Here is a 12,573-nt window from a genome sequence, read left to right as displayed (position 1 = left end):
ACTGATCTGCAACCAGCTATCGCGATACAATTTGTTTTGTAGTCCAAAGGGAAAAAGTACAGCTCTCACAAAGATAATATTAGATTTAATATATATATATATTTTTGTTTTAACAATCCAAACTTGTTTTTGATGTGGCATGGCCTGAAATATTTGAATCTTTTTTAAAATGATATGGAATGAATCATGACTCAATGAGCAAATACATAAAAATAGGCATCGTTTGGGCAAAGTACCCGGATGGTTTGCTCTCATCAATATAATTTTTTTTCGAACAAAAATAAATGTAATAAAACGTATACATTTTTTTTAAAGTTTATATACATTAAATATATAATAATAATATATAATATATCAATTAAACCGACCACCCACACATTCAAATATCCTGCTACTCCATCCAACTTGTTAAAAAGCGAATATCAGGACACTATTTTTTTTTTTTTTATAGGCTATGAACCGAGTCACAGCAGTAGCAGTTACAGGGCGAAACTCGTGCTGATTACAGGACGGTGGCTCTGGATTAGAGGGGATGCGCGGCAGGAGGCAGGATGCGGATGGTGGATGGATCTGAGAACATACGCCGGGCAGCTGGGAGGAGCCCTCCCTCAAAAAGCGAGCGGCACTGAGTAACGTAGCAGTCCAGCCTGAGCAGAGCAGCGATCGAACAGCACGCAGAATCAGACACTCAAGGAACTGCAAGTACAGGAAGAGGCACCAGGAGGCCCGAGGAAGGCAGGTAGGATGCTGTAACCAGTGCAACATGTGAATCTTTATATTTCTTTATATTGCGTATGGTTTCTGATGTTGGAAAGATCCATTGTGGCACTAATGTGTGATCTTTCATAGAATAAAATCGCAGGAGTGTATTTTAATGGATATTCATGGCAATCAACTTTTTAAAAATCTGCCTTGCTACTATATACAGGAATAAACTGAGATTCTTATTCTATTTCATTTGTTGCATATAGGACCTTTTTTATCCGCACAATAGTAGCAAAAACAAAAGTTTGAGCAGGTGAATCAACAGAGGTGATAGGGAAGATAAGGTAGCCTATATACTCATATGAGTAATACACAGCATGTTATCAGGATAGTAGGCACATTTTCAAATATGTAGCTCTTAAAATATTTAAAATTCAAAACATAATTTCAGATAGATTCCCAGTAAACAGTTGGGCTACTGTATGCTTGCTTGCTGTATGCTTGTGGCACTTGCTGTTCCTTGTTTTAATTTCATTGTTATAATTCAGTTACCAGTTATGAACTGCTCTAGGTCTGACTGAAAACGAGAGGGCTTAATTACAGGGCATGGAAATGACCTGTTGCCCCACCCAGTAGTCTATGGCCTCATGTGGAACATGGTGGTTAAGCAGTGTGTGGGTTCACTGTGCTACACCCCAAAAGTAAACTTCAAAACCGGCTGCTCCACACACATCACATGGTCAGGACTACACCAGCCTGTAATATATGGGAGGCATGGGAGACACCCAGTTCTTGAACCTGGCATTACTGTCAGAGTCCACCCCACATGTGGTTATGGCACCCAGAGGAGCAGGGTTGGCTCCATGTACAGTGCGGCTGTGTTGGCTTGTATGCTATAAAACTGGTTGTCTTTCCAAAAAGACATCCAAATTTATTTGCTCTGTCAACAAATGATATGTAAATTTGTGTGTTTGATGAACAGTTTTGCACAAGGAACGGGTGTTAACGGTAGTCATGGGATACCACACAGGAAGTAAATATTATTGCTCCCATTATAGTCAACACCTGCTTACTCACATGTAAAATAGTATTTTCTTTGAAGGCTTATGGTACTGTTATATCATCTAATGCCACAGGTTTACTTTTTCTATTATCTTTATCCACCTTTTTACTGTACTGCTATACCTCGCAACTTACACATACATTAACAGTCTACAGGAGCCAAATTTTACAATACCAGCACATATTTACTACTTATATTTATACTTTTCTACTTCTTATCGCCATCTTATGTCCACGTTTATAAGACTTCTCCACTATATTTAAAGGCAGACTACACATTATAGCTAATTATTGGAAAGAAAAATAGCTTAATTTTTATTACAGCTGAATTACCTTCAACAATAATACACTGCTTAAAAAATAAGGCATTAATCCTATCACAAAATACATTAAATAAAAAACAACCAGGAGCACTTTTTGGCCAATCTTTGGGTACATTTTGCTCAAAATTAATTGATGTGCCCTATAATGACTTTTGATGAAGTCTTTTTACATTTAATCACTGCAGCCCTGCACTTTTTTACTTACTTTAAAATTTGGAAATTCAGACACTACTGCAACAAATTACAGTCATCTTAAAATAGCATGCCATGCCATGCCAAGTGAAGCAAAAATAAATAATCAATTTATCTCAGCACCATTGAGGAGAGCTTTTATTTATCACTGTGCCTCAAACGGAAGTGGGCATAGTGGTTCAGTGATATACAAACTTGTGTCAGATTGTTTTCTCATATCCCCTTAGTGAGATTTTTAACTCTGCATTTTCAGCATCTGTCACTTACATAAAAGAAAACATGTGGTAAACAAAAATAAAACCGTAAGATATTGTACTGCTGAACATGCAGTTTCAAGGCTTGATTTACAACAAGAACTTATTTTTACATGTGTAGCTATAGCTCCTCTCTGTAGTGTCACCAGTTGTGATAGGGCTGGGCCACCTCTGAAGTGACTTATTTTAAACCTTCCCTTTGATGAAACAGTCCACATGATGTGAAGAAGAAGATGAGTGGACAGCAATTATAGTAGCATGTTATTATGGAGGCCCCAAAATGGAGTCAAAGCCCTGGTAACCCTGGAGTAAAATACAGCCTTCCAGGCAACTGTGTGGCTTCTCTTGAAATAGCTTATGTGAGCGGATGCAGCCAACTTATCCATTACAGACTGTGACCATGTGGAATATTTTTTTTTTTCTTCCAGTTTTCCATCACCACCCATCCCTAAACAGAGCTGGGTACCCCGGCTGGTGGGAAAACATGGTGTATTGTACACTAGGGAGGAGGGGACTGGTGGAAAACACTGTTGATCTCCCATGTAAAGTGTCACAGAGATCATTGGCAATAAAATATAGGACATAAAGACGCTGATTGTAGGTTTTTAAGATGGAAAAAATCAACTGAATCCCAGAGGTTACTTTGCTGTTACAGTTATTTTAGACAGTAAAGTCAATGTTGAAAAAATCAAATATGCCCATGATAGGTAGAAAATCACAGAAACAAGAGACCGTCACCACCAGGAAAGGGCGGCTTGACATTTGTTCAATTTGTACGAACAACTTAAAAACTTTTATTTTAGTTGTTTCTATTTAATTCTCTGTTAATTGGGTGATTGCTGTGTTGTTATTTTATTTTCATGCTTTTAATGGGATGTTATTGTTGTGTATTTTTACTGTTGGGATTTTTATATTATGTAAAGCCCTTTGTGATGTTGGTTTTATAAATAAACTTTATTGTTATTATTATTATTATTTTAACAACCCTAGATATATTTTAACTTTCTGATTCCAACCACAAAGACTGTTTATCATCTTGCCCCCATGGCAACAGGTTAACTTGGTTCCTGTTAAGCATAATCACAATCTTTCAGAAACCTCAGTTAGGTAATGGAGAAAGTGAAAGTTCATTCTGGGCATTTCAAATTGTACTTTAAACAAAAATCCCAACACAAGGTGCACTTAGAGCTTTTCTTGGGCTTTCACTTTTTTGCACTGCCTTTCTTTGTCAGATAATCTTTCAGCCAACACTACCAAGAAGGTTAAAGGGCGATGTCTATGAAATCACCACTGCCATTGAACTTGAATGTTTGCACAACAGAGCCGAAGAGATGGACATTGATGCTAATCGAGGCTGAACAGGCCAAATATGAAACAATCCTCTAAGAATGATTCTGTCGAGTTTAATCAAGAGGAGGATGAAAACGAGATTACAATTATCATGTTAACTTGTCAATCAACTTGTTTGATAACATTAGAATGATGTTAAGTTGGGTAAAGATTTAAACTCTGCAGCAGATATAAACATACATTTTCACTGAGGAAACAGTTGTGTGTTTCGAATGAGCGCCTATAACATGGTGGCTAGTCTACCTTATGTTTTGGCTCTTTTGTCAAACTTAGCCATGTTGTTCCTTTTAAATCAGACCGCACAACCAAACCATAACTAAGTAGATAAAGCTGCTTGAAATTAACCAAACCTATAAAAAAGTTTTTTTTCTGGTTAAATAAAGGATAAATAAAATTAAAAGATTTAAACAAATGTTTTCAATGTGAAGTTGCTCTTAAAGTCTAGAAGTGGAGGAAAGATTCCGGGTCTTGTGATTCACTTTTAGCTCTTTTGAAGATGCTGAAAACGATGTTTTCATCGATGGAAGTGCCAGATCAGCAGACAATCACATGAGGCACTTGGGTATTTTGGAAAGCAAAAATAAACCACATATGTGTGTCCTTAAGGTAGGTTATTAGGAATACTCAATACTGTGATGATAGCTTTAGTATTTCACAGAGTTTTATAGCAACCTTTTGACCAAATGTTCCCTAAACTTTTAGTTCCAGGGACTTTAATTTAAGCAATAAAAGGTTCCTGTGGCCCATTGTTGTCAGCATTTCCACTGCTGACTGGAGTCCCAGGAAGATTATTCAAATCAGGCTGTATTGCAAAGGGATTCATTGATTAACAATGGGAATTAGACAAGTGCTGGTAGAAAAGCTTACTCAGAATGCCCCAAATGCTCAACTTAAAGTAGAGGAGTCAGATTTGAATGAATGCAATGAATTTCAAAGAGAAAGACTAATACTGAAAAAAAAATATTTTTTGATTATGAAATTGAAACTTTAGAACATCTGTTTTTGATTGTAAATACACAAGATCTTTTTTGGGATCATTACAAAAAATAATTTCTGCTGTTGATAAGTAGGCTTCTACCTGTACATACCTGCTATGATGTGTCACCAGTCACTGCCTTTAAGGCATAAATTACATTCTCAACATAGTCGATCTCTCTGTTGTTAAAGTGCAAATAATTTTAGTCTGATCTGTTTGATATACAAAAAAAGTATTTATTTCAAGAACCCGAAGGATGCATTCAGAGTTTCTCAAACTCATGCTCAAAGACTTGGACTAGAAATAAAGAGGCAGCATAAATGTCCTTGACGTCACTAACCACAGAGCTCAAACATAATGTCGGTCCATGGCCTTGTATTTGGCTAATATTGTTTGTCTCCTCTTGTTGATCTTGTTTATGATCTTGCTGAGTCTGAATACACCTAATGACCCCTGTAGCTCCCTTTAAGTCTGTCTGACTCTGTCTTCTATAGCCTTCTATCAGTTGAATTACAGAGGCCGAATCTGCTCATGGTTAGTCAGAGGCCATTCTACTATCATAAGCCTCTCTCTACTGTAATAATATTTTCCCAACAATTGATTCTGCGGAAACCGATCCTGTCAGCAGCTCTCTTGGTTGCAGCCAAACTCTATTTCTATCCCACCCTCTGTACTAATGCCAGGTTTGCCTTCTCCATGCAAGCAAACATACCATTCTGTATGTATCCCATTTGACATTTATCGTGATGCATTTCAGTGCTGATGGCGGTATCCTCGAATCCATTAATGGAGCTGTTAGAAGCCTTTTAGTCATGAAAGAATGAAAATAGTCATTGCTGTAGTGCTCTCTCAGGCCATTAACTGGAAAGAGCTCAACAACAAACATTGCACTAAAGTTCACTTCCAAGTTTCTGTTGTTGTCTTCAGGGTATCATTACTAATTATTTACCTTTGCAGAAACCCATCTATTTGTTTTTGTATGAAAATAAGCTAACTTAGCTTGGTATATGTTTAGCTTACGTTTGGTTAGTTTTTTCTTTGGTTTAAGTATTCATTTGTTAAAGAGAAAAAACGTCACCACAGAGTCCACTTAGTAGATGGAGATTTTAATTTGTATCACATGATCTTCTTCCGCAATTGGAATCTTCCATGTTTTATGGACCACAAAAAACAAAAAACGTCATTGACAGGACGTTTTCAAAGTGCTAGGAACCTTTTTTTTTTCTCCTTGGAAATACCAACACAACTCAGCACTACATCTGCATGTGCTGGGATTTATTGAAAGCTCTAAAACAGCTGCTAAATGAGTGCTGGTGATGGTGTTTACGTCAACTTCAATATCCTTTGTGGATAATGTACAGTCTTATTGGTTATCTTGAATTTTGTGGATTTCTTTGGCTTTAGTACAGCATCTACCCTTTATAATGGAAGATTCATCTGTCGCTACACATACTGTTTGTCCATAAAAATCTGCTGTGACCATGGCAGCAGTTTGTTGAGGACAAAGTCCGTGTGGTGGAAAGACTTTGGAGGGCCCAAACTAACAGTCTGGCTGAATGTCCAAACAAAAAACTGTCGTGGTGGTTCTGGTGAGTGTCCAGGGAAAGGAAAAAATAACACACAGTGTTAAATCATCAAACCCCGTTTAGGCTAGAAATAGCTCTTCCTCCTAAAATGGACCATTCGGCCAGTGGCATCAAGGACTTTGTATTGATAAAAGCTCAATCTCTAGGATAAAGAAGGGGGGGAAACCAAATTAAATGATAGTTTATCTCCTCCTGCTTCTCATCTGATTTGGCACTCTTAATGCATCCAAGCAGTACCTGTTTGTGTGTTCTATCTTGTACAAATTCCAATACCACAAATGTACTTTACAAATCCAAGAGTTTTTCCATTTCTAAACTTGTCTTTCTCTCCTGGCAGCTAAAAGGCCTAAACCCAGAGGAGTGGTGTCTGTGGATGGACAGTGCAGGCACCAATGGCTTCGCAGGAGCTTGTAAATGCGAGGGACTCTTCCACTGACAATCTGAACCCAAAAATGGAGGGCGGTGCTGTCCCCAGCAGCAGTAAAATCTGTCCTGTCCACACCCCAGGCGGAGAGGACGCAAAGAGGGGCTTTCGAAAAGGCATAGGGAGGCATAATGACTACGTGAAGATCTCTGTGCCAGACTCCATAGTCAACCGTCTGCCCATGGAGTGGTGGAAGACAGTGATTGCCTTCTTCTATGCTGGCTTTAACTTGGTCCTGACCACTGTCGTCATCACAATAGTCCATGAGAGGGTCCCACCCAAAGAGAGCAGCCCGCCTCTTCCTGATAAGTTCTTTGACTATATCGACAGGGTCAACTGGGCCTTTACTGTGACTGAGATCAACGGTATGGTGCTGCTGGCCATCTGGCTGATCCAGTTGTTCTTCTTCAGATACAAGTAAGAACCTTAGGCACTGATTCTTGCACATGTAGTTTTCTTTCAGCTTCAGAGGCAGTATTTATTCATTTTTATGATTTGTTTAAAATAAAAATACACACTCTTATATATGAAGTGTCTGCCATTATTAAAAAAAAACCTGAAAGTTTGACTGCAGAAAGAGTAGTGTTTTTGTTTTTTCTTTACGTGTGGTTTTGTGTTTTAACCTGTAAATACCGCTCCCTGTTTTTTCAGGAACAGCGTTATGTTCAAGTTTTCCCCCACTGTTCTACATGAATATTTAGAGCAGTATTTATTTCATAGATCTGACAAACACAAAAAACAGATTATTATGTAATCTACAGTATATATGATATATTATATAATATTTCTGTTGGAATAAGGATATGGAAACAAACATCCGACCACAAAATGGGCACAGCAGTTTGAGCAAAATCATCAGTACCATTTTTAACCTTGTTCCATGGAGGATATACGTTGTAATTACTGAGCCTGGTTGATGAAAATCAATTTGACCATTTGGAAAGGATCAACATTTCCACACTAAAAAAAAAACAGATCAACAGAGCATTTTATGTATTAATTTTTTTCTGTGATGACAGGTAATTTCTGGGAATTTTGTCGATATCTCATTTTATTTATTTAGTTATCCCAACATTACAACACTTCCTTTGGTAACGAGTTATATCAGTTGATTTTTTTCTCGAGATCTCAACTTATGTTTCCTGTTGTGTAAAACAAAGGTGGTTTTCCCATTATAACAGCTTCATTTATTTAATTATCCTGCAGTAACACTGTTTATTTTCTTATGATAATGGGGTATTCAGCTGGTCATCTAGTTAACACAACAATAGGCTTGTCACTGTGACCAGACCACGACATGCCGTGCTACCATTGCCAACACTAATGTGCTATAAGTATAAAATTAAGCCTATTTCTGTGTTTGTTTTGTGCTTTTGCAACTCTGGGGATATGAGATAAATAATTCGAGCTCTTGCGGAAAACAACCGCTAATTAGTGGTTATCATGTAAAAAACAGAGAACATAAAAAGTATGGATGCATGTCCGCTTAGGGCTAACATACTTCTAACAGTACAAAACAGTCTTCAGACTATTATATGTGTCAAATGATAAGGAATACTACACATTCATGAGACCAAAACAGCTTTTGTTCTCATATTGTGTCTTTGCAGGTCAATAGCATGCAGGCGGTTCTTCTTCCTCATTGGCACGCTGTACTTGTACCGCTGTGTCACTATGTACATCACCACCCTGCCTGTACCTGGTGTGCACATGACTTGTGCTCCTAAGGTGAGTAACATGCAAACATCAGAGGCGGCATCAGCTGTTGTTGCTCAGCCGTGTTGTACTCTCGTTCACCCTCTGGGACTCATTGTGCACAGCCATGCAAGAGAAGCAACTATAAAAAATAAAAATAAAAAGCCATTTTGACTTCAACTGCCTCAGGACACCAACAATATTGAAGTGCTTCAGTGTTTTGAAAAACATGTGCTCTCAGGCAGTTGTTTGCTGCGTTGTGTTGTGCAATGAGTGAGAGGTCATAAAGTAGATCAGTACCATAGGTTCTGAAAATGATTTAGTGTATGAAAGCCTTTTGCTACTAGTTATATTCAGAAATGTGACTTAAAGAAGTGAGTTACCATCAGTAGCTTAAGAGCAACAAGCACAAGATAAGATTCATGTGTAATTTATGATACAGTATCTTTTATTTCCTTCAAGTTCCTTTTTTTTACTGCACATTCCCGTCCCTTTCATTACCATGTCCATATATAGTTGCATAGTTAAAAAGCCTGAGGAATGGTTTATCATGTTGAGAAACAGGTTTTTTGCTTCCTTATAAATGTTATACGAGAGGATTGAAACATCTTTTATGAGGTACATTTCAAGCTATAGCCACTCAGCTCAGCATAATTACTGGAAACAGTTGAACGCAGCCTGGCTCTATCTACATAATGTACTATAATGATATCTTATTTCTTTAATCCACACAGTTGACAGATTGCAATGTTCCTGAACCTCACTATCCGTCAGGTTCAGTCACGATCTTGTCATTGCTTTGAGGTTGCCATGTGCTGGTTGTGTGGTGACCCTTTAAATTTCCATTTATTCCCATACATTTTTTATTATCTATGAGGCCATTACCAGAAAAGTATTGAAGTATAAGCGTGGCGCTACACTGGGGCTAGGGGGCGCTATAGCCCCTTCACAAATCTGTCTAGCCCCGGTTAAGCCCCCTCACGTATGTCTGCTTTTATTTGAAAAAAAGAGAGAACTTAAAAAGTAACGATGAATCGACTATTAATAGCACCCCGACATATTAGTCAAGCTCCCCCTCCGCATCGGGAGAAATAAAAAAAATCCTGCCGCCGTCTTTGTATTTATCTAGCAAAAATGAAAGAATAATTATCTAATTATCTATTAGCTTTTTAGGCAACACAACGATCTTATGATGTAATGTGTTTTTGTTCTCTGCAAACTTGTAATGAACGTTGTTCTGACATAACAGAAAACAATATTCAACAATTACTTGATCATTGAAAATAATCCCAAACTGCTGGCCTCATGTTGTTGCTGATCCTGTGTTGATCTATTTATCCCTCTCTTTGTCCACTTCCTGTTTGCTATTAGCTCCATGGAGACTCCCAGGCAAAGATCCAGCGAATCCTGCGTCTGGTCTCAGGAGGAGGTCTGTCCATTACGAGCTCCCATCTCTTGTGTGGAGACTTCCTGTACAGTGGACACACGGTGATGCTTACTCTCACCTACCTGTTCATCAAGGAGTGTAAGTACTACTCAGGGCACTTGTTGTTTGTTTGTCTGTAGGGAATAATTTATGTGAATTTCATTAATCTTGTATGAACACGTGGACCTCCTGGAGTCTAATGGGATACAAACGTGACATGTGGTGCAACTATTACAGATTTATTTTAGCTTTCAAGGTTTTTGTGTCATATCTTTCCAAATATGTTCACAGCAGTTACAAAAAAAAATTAAAGTACAAAGTCAGATGTTTTTAATCTAGTCAAATTTAAATAGTTTATGAGTGCTTGAAATTCAACATTTTGGTCAATTTGAAGGCTTAAGCATCTTTTGCTACTGAATTATTTTGTGTTATACCAAAGATGTCAACAATGCTGTCCACCATGCCGTATAAATTAACTGTTTCAACACATTTTAAAGTTTACAACCTTCCTTATAGGATTTCCTATCCAGGCTTTTGATATTAGATAACATAAATGTGTGTGCAGGATATGACAGAGCTGCACAAGAAATGTGTTTTTTTTAACATGAAAATGTATGCTGTAAAGAGAAAATATAACAAGATGTGTCCAATAGTTTAATTTCCACATATGATATGCTATCTACTGAGGACTGCTCCTTTGCTTGTGTTGCAGAAAATCCATCTTTTCTTGTCACATTGCACTGAAATCAAACACAGCCTCAAATGGATGTTGTCATAAATCTTACCAACACTCTTACCCTTCCTTTCCTCTTTTCTTTGAAGACTCGCCGCGATCATTTTGGTGGTATCATCTCATGTGCTGGCTGCTGAGCGCCGTGGGTGTGGTGTGCATCCTGGTGGCACATGAGCACTACAGTGTGGACGTGGTCGTGGCCTATTTCATCACCTCCCGCCTGTTCTGGTGGTACCACACTATGGCCAACTTGCAGGTTTGAACACTGGTTGACTGTGTGTGTGTGTGTGTGTGTGTTTGCTGATCTAGTTACACATAGCTGTATTTTCTTAACAATGTTTACCTTAAGTGTAGCAGTTAAGTTTCTGTCAAAGAAAAGGGCCTATATGTAATACAATAACCACAGTAATGAAATCTTAAAGACAGTGTGTTAGACCTTCCCTTCAACCTGTCAGGATGAGGCTTTTTCAAACACAGTGAATTACCCCCTCTACTGGCCAAAATGTAGACAACAGTTAATACAATGTTTGGTGACAAGAATTTTTTTAAATGGTAAGTTTAATTATTATATTGTAATTGTATGGTTAACATGTTAAACACTAAAGCTTTAAAGAAAGGGCTTTAAATGCTGGTCTTGAATGCTGATTTAAGTTGAAATTTGATGTTGTTTTTTAATCCCTCTATTAATATTATTTTATATCAAAGTTATATTGTCCCACCTTGAAAAAGGTTGACACGTTTTTAAATGGTGGTCTTTTTAAAGTAATGGTCTGTTACACATGTTTTTCTGTTTGTCTGTTTGTATACCCTCTGAGGAATTATTGAATAATCAATCAACACCATTAATGCTTTTATTCTAAATGAATCGCTTTTACGTTCCTTGCAGACTCTGAAGTGCTCGCCCAACAACTACCTCACCAACACCTGGTGGAACCCGCTGTTCAACTTTCTGGAGAGGAACGTCCAAACTTCTGTGCCGTGCTCGTACAGCTGGCCCATCACCTGGCCTCCTGCCTGCCTTAAGAACCCCTGTAAGAAGTACTCCATGGTACAGAGCACACGAGAGGAGTGATCTGGCCCTGATACCCCTGCAGTGTTGCCTGATAATCCACAGACGTGGTATTCCTTCATTTAGTCTTACCAAATGGACAGCAGCATAATGGTACCAAAAATGAATTGCTATGAGAGAAATTTTTCTGCAAAACGTGTCAAGAAAGGTCAACGTGAAATCTCTGTGTGTTCTTCATATATGTCATTTATTTATAAGATAAGAGTCCTGCAAAGTCATCTTTGTTTTTTGTACCAAGTATTTAAGTCAGCTAGTGATGGACAGTTTGTTGCAAATGTATTGTAGGTTCATTGAAGTATATTTGCAACACTTGTTTTTAGATCTGCTGCCATAACTCATTGGTATGTGTTGACAGGTTTTACCTCATTATGATTTCAATATGCTCAAATCACAAGGTGCCTTAGGGAGTATTCAGTGTCAGTATATGTTACAAAACTGCCATCACCAGCTTAGCGTTTATTTTTTTTTTCTATGAGTTTTTTATATAATGAATATTGTAATAATATTATTAGCCTCGAGTATGTACTGTATATTCTAGCTGTAGTCAAACATTGTGAATAAGTATTAAAATGTCCTCATGCTGATGCCTCTGTGTTTTTTTTCTTCATTTAATGTAATAACCTGTCAAATACAAGTGAATGTTTTAGTTTTATATGGATGCCTGCAACATAACAGCAATTCATTTTCACAAGTCACAAGTACATTTTTTTTTATCTTAAAATAATTCTTAAAATGTATGAAAATAAAGCTTAAGCCTTCGGCAAATGTATGCATAGCC

The 12,573-nt window shown here is 37.7% G+C and overlaps 1 protein-coding gene across 2 annotated transcripts; it reads left to right on the top strand.

The window, feature by feature from the left end:
- Nucleotides 1-482: 482 nt before the first annotated feature.
- sgms2a (sphingomyelin synthase 2a) lies at nt 483-12,379 on the top strand. Of its 2 annotated transcripts, none has more exons than XM_061058277.1 (6): nt 483-735; nt 6,786-7,289; nt 8,483-8,600; nt 9,939-10,092; nt 10,816-10,982; nt 11,613-12,379. In XM_061058277.1, the coding sequence occupies exons 2-6, from the start codon at nt 6,841-6,843 to the stop codon at nt 11,796-11,798; spliced, it is 1,074 nt and encodes a 357-aa protein (XP_060914260.1). In that variant the 5' UTR covers nt 483-735; nt 6,786-6,840; the 3' UTR covers nt 11,799-12,379. The 2 variants fall into 2 exon arrangements, with proteins under 2 accessions (XP_060914260.1, XP_060914251.1); XM_061058268.1 differs by having other exon boundaries at nt 484-739.
- The last annotated feature ends 194 nt before the right edge of the window (nt 12,380-12,573 follow it).

Source organism: Labrus mixtus, chromosome 2 (assembly GCF_963584025.1).
Source record: "Labrus mixtus chromosome 2, fLabMix1.1, whole genome shotgun sequence".
Taxonomy (NCBI): Eukaryota; Metazoa; Chordata; class Actinopteri; order Labriformes; family Labridae; genus Labrus; species Labrus mixtus.
This window is presented reverse-complemented; position numbering and strand designations above follow the sequence as displayed.

Coding starts and splice junctions, on each gene's coding strand:
- sgms2a (XM_061058277.1), top strand. CDS start 6,841: ATGGCTTCGCAGGAGCTTGTAAATGCGAGGGACTCTTCCACTGACAAT. Junction 7,290..8,482: donor TTGTTCTTCTTCAGATACAA/GTAAGAACCTTA, acceptor GTGTCTTTGCAG/GTCAATAGCATGCAGGCGGT. Junction 8,601..9,938: donor ACATGACTTGTGCTCCTAAG/GTGAGTAACATG, acceptor GTTTGCTATTAG/CTCCATGGAGACTCCCAGGC.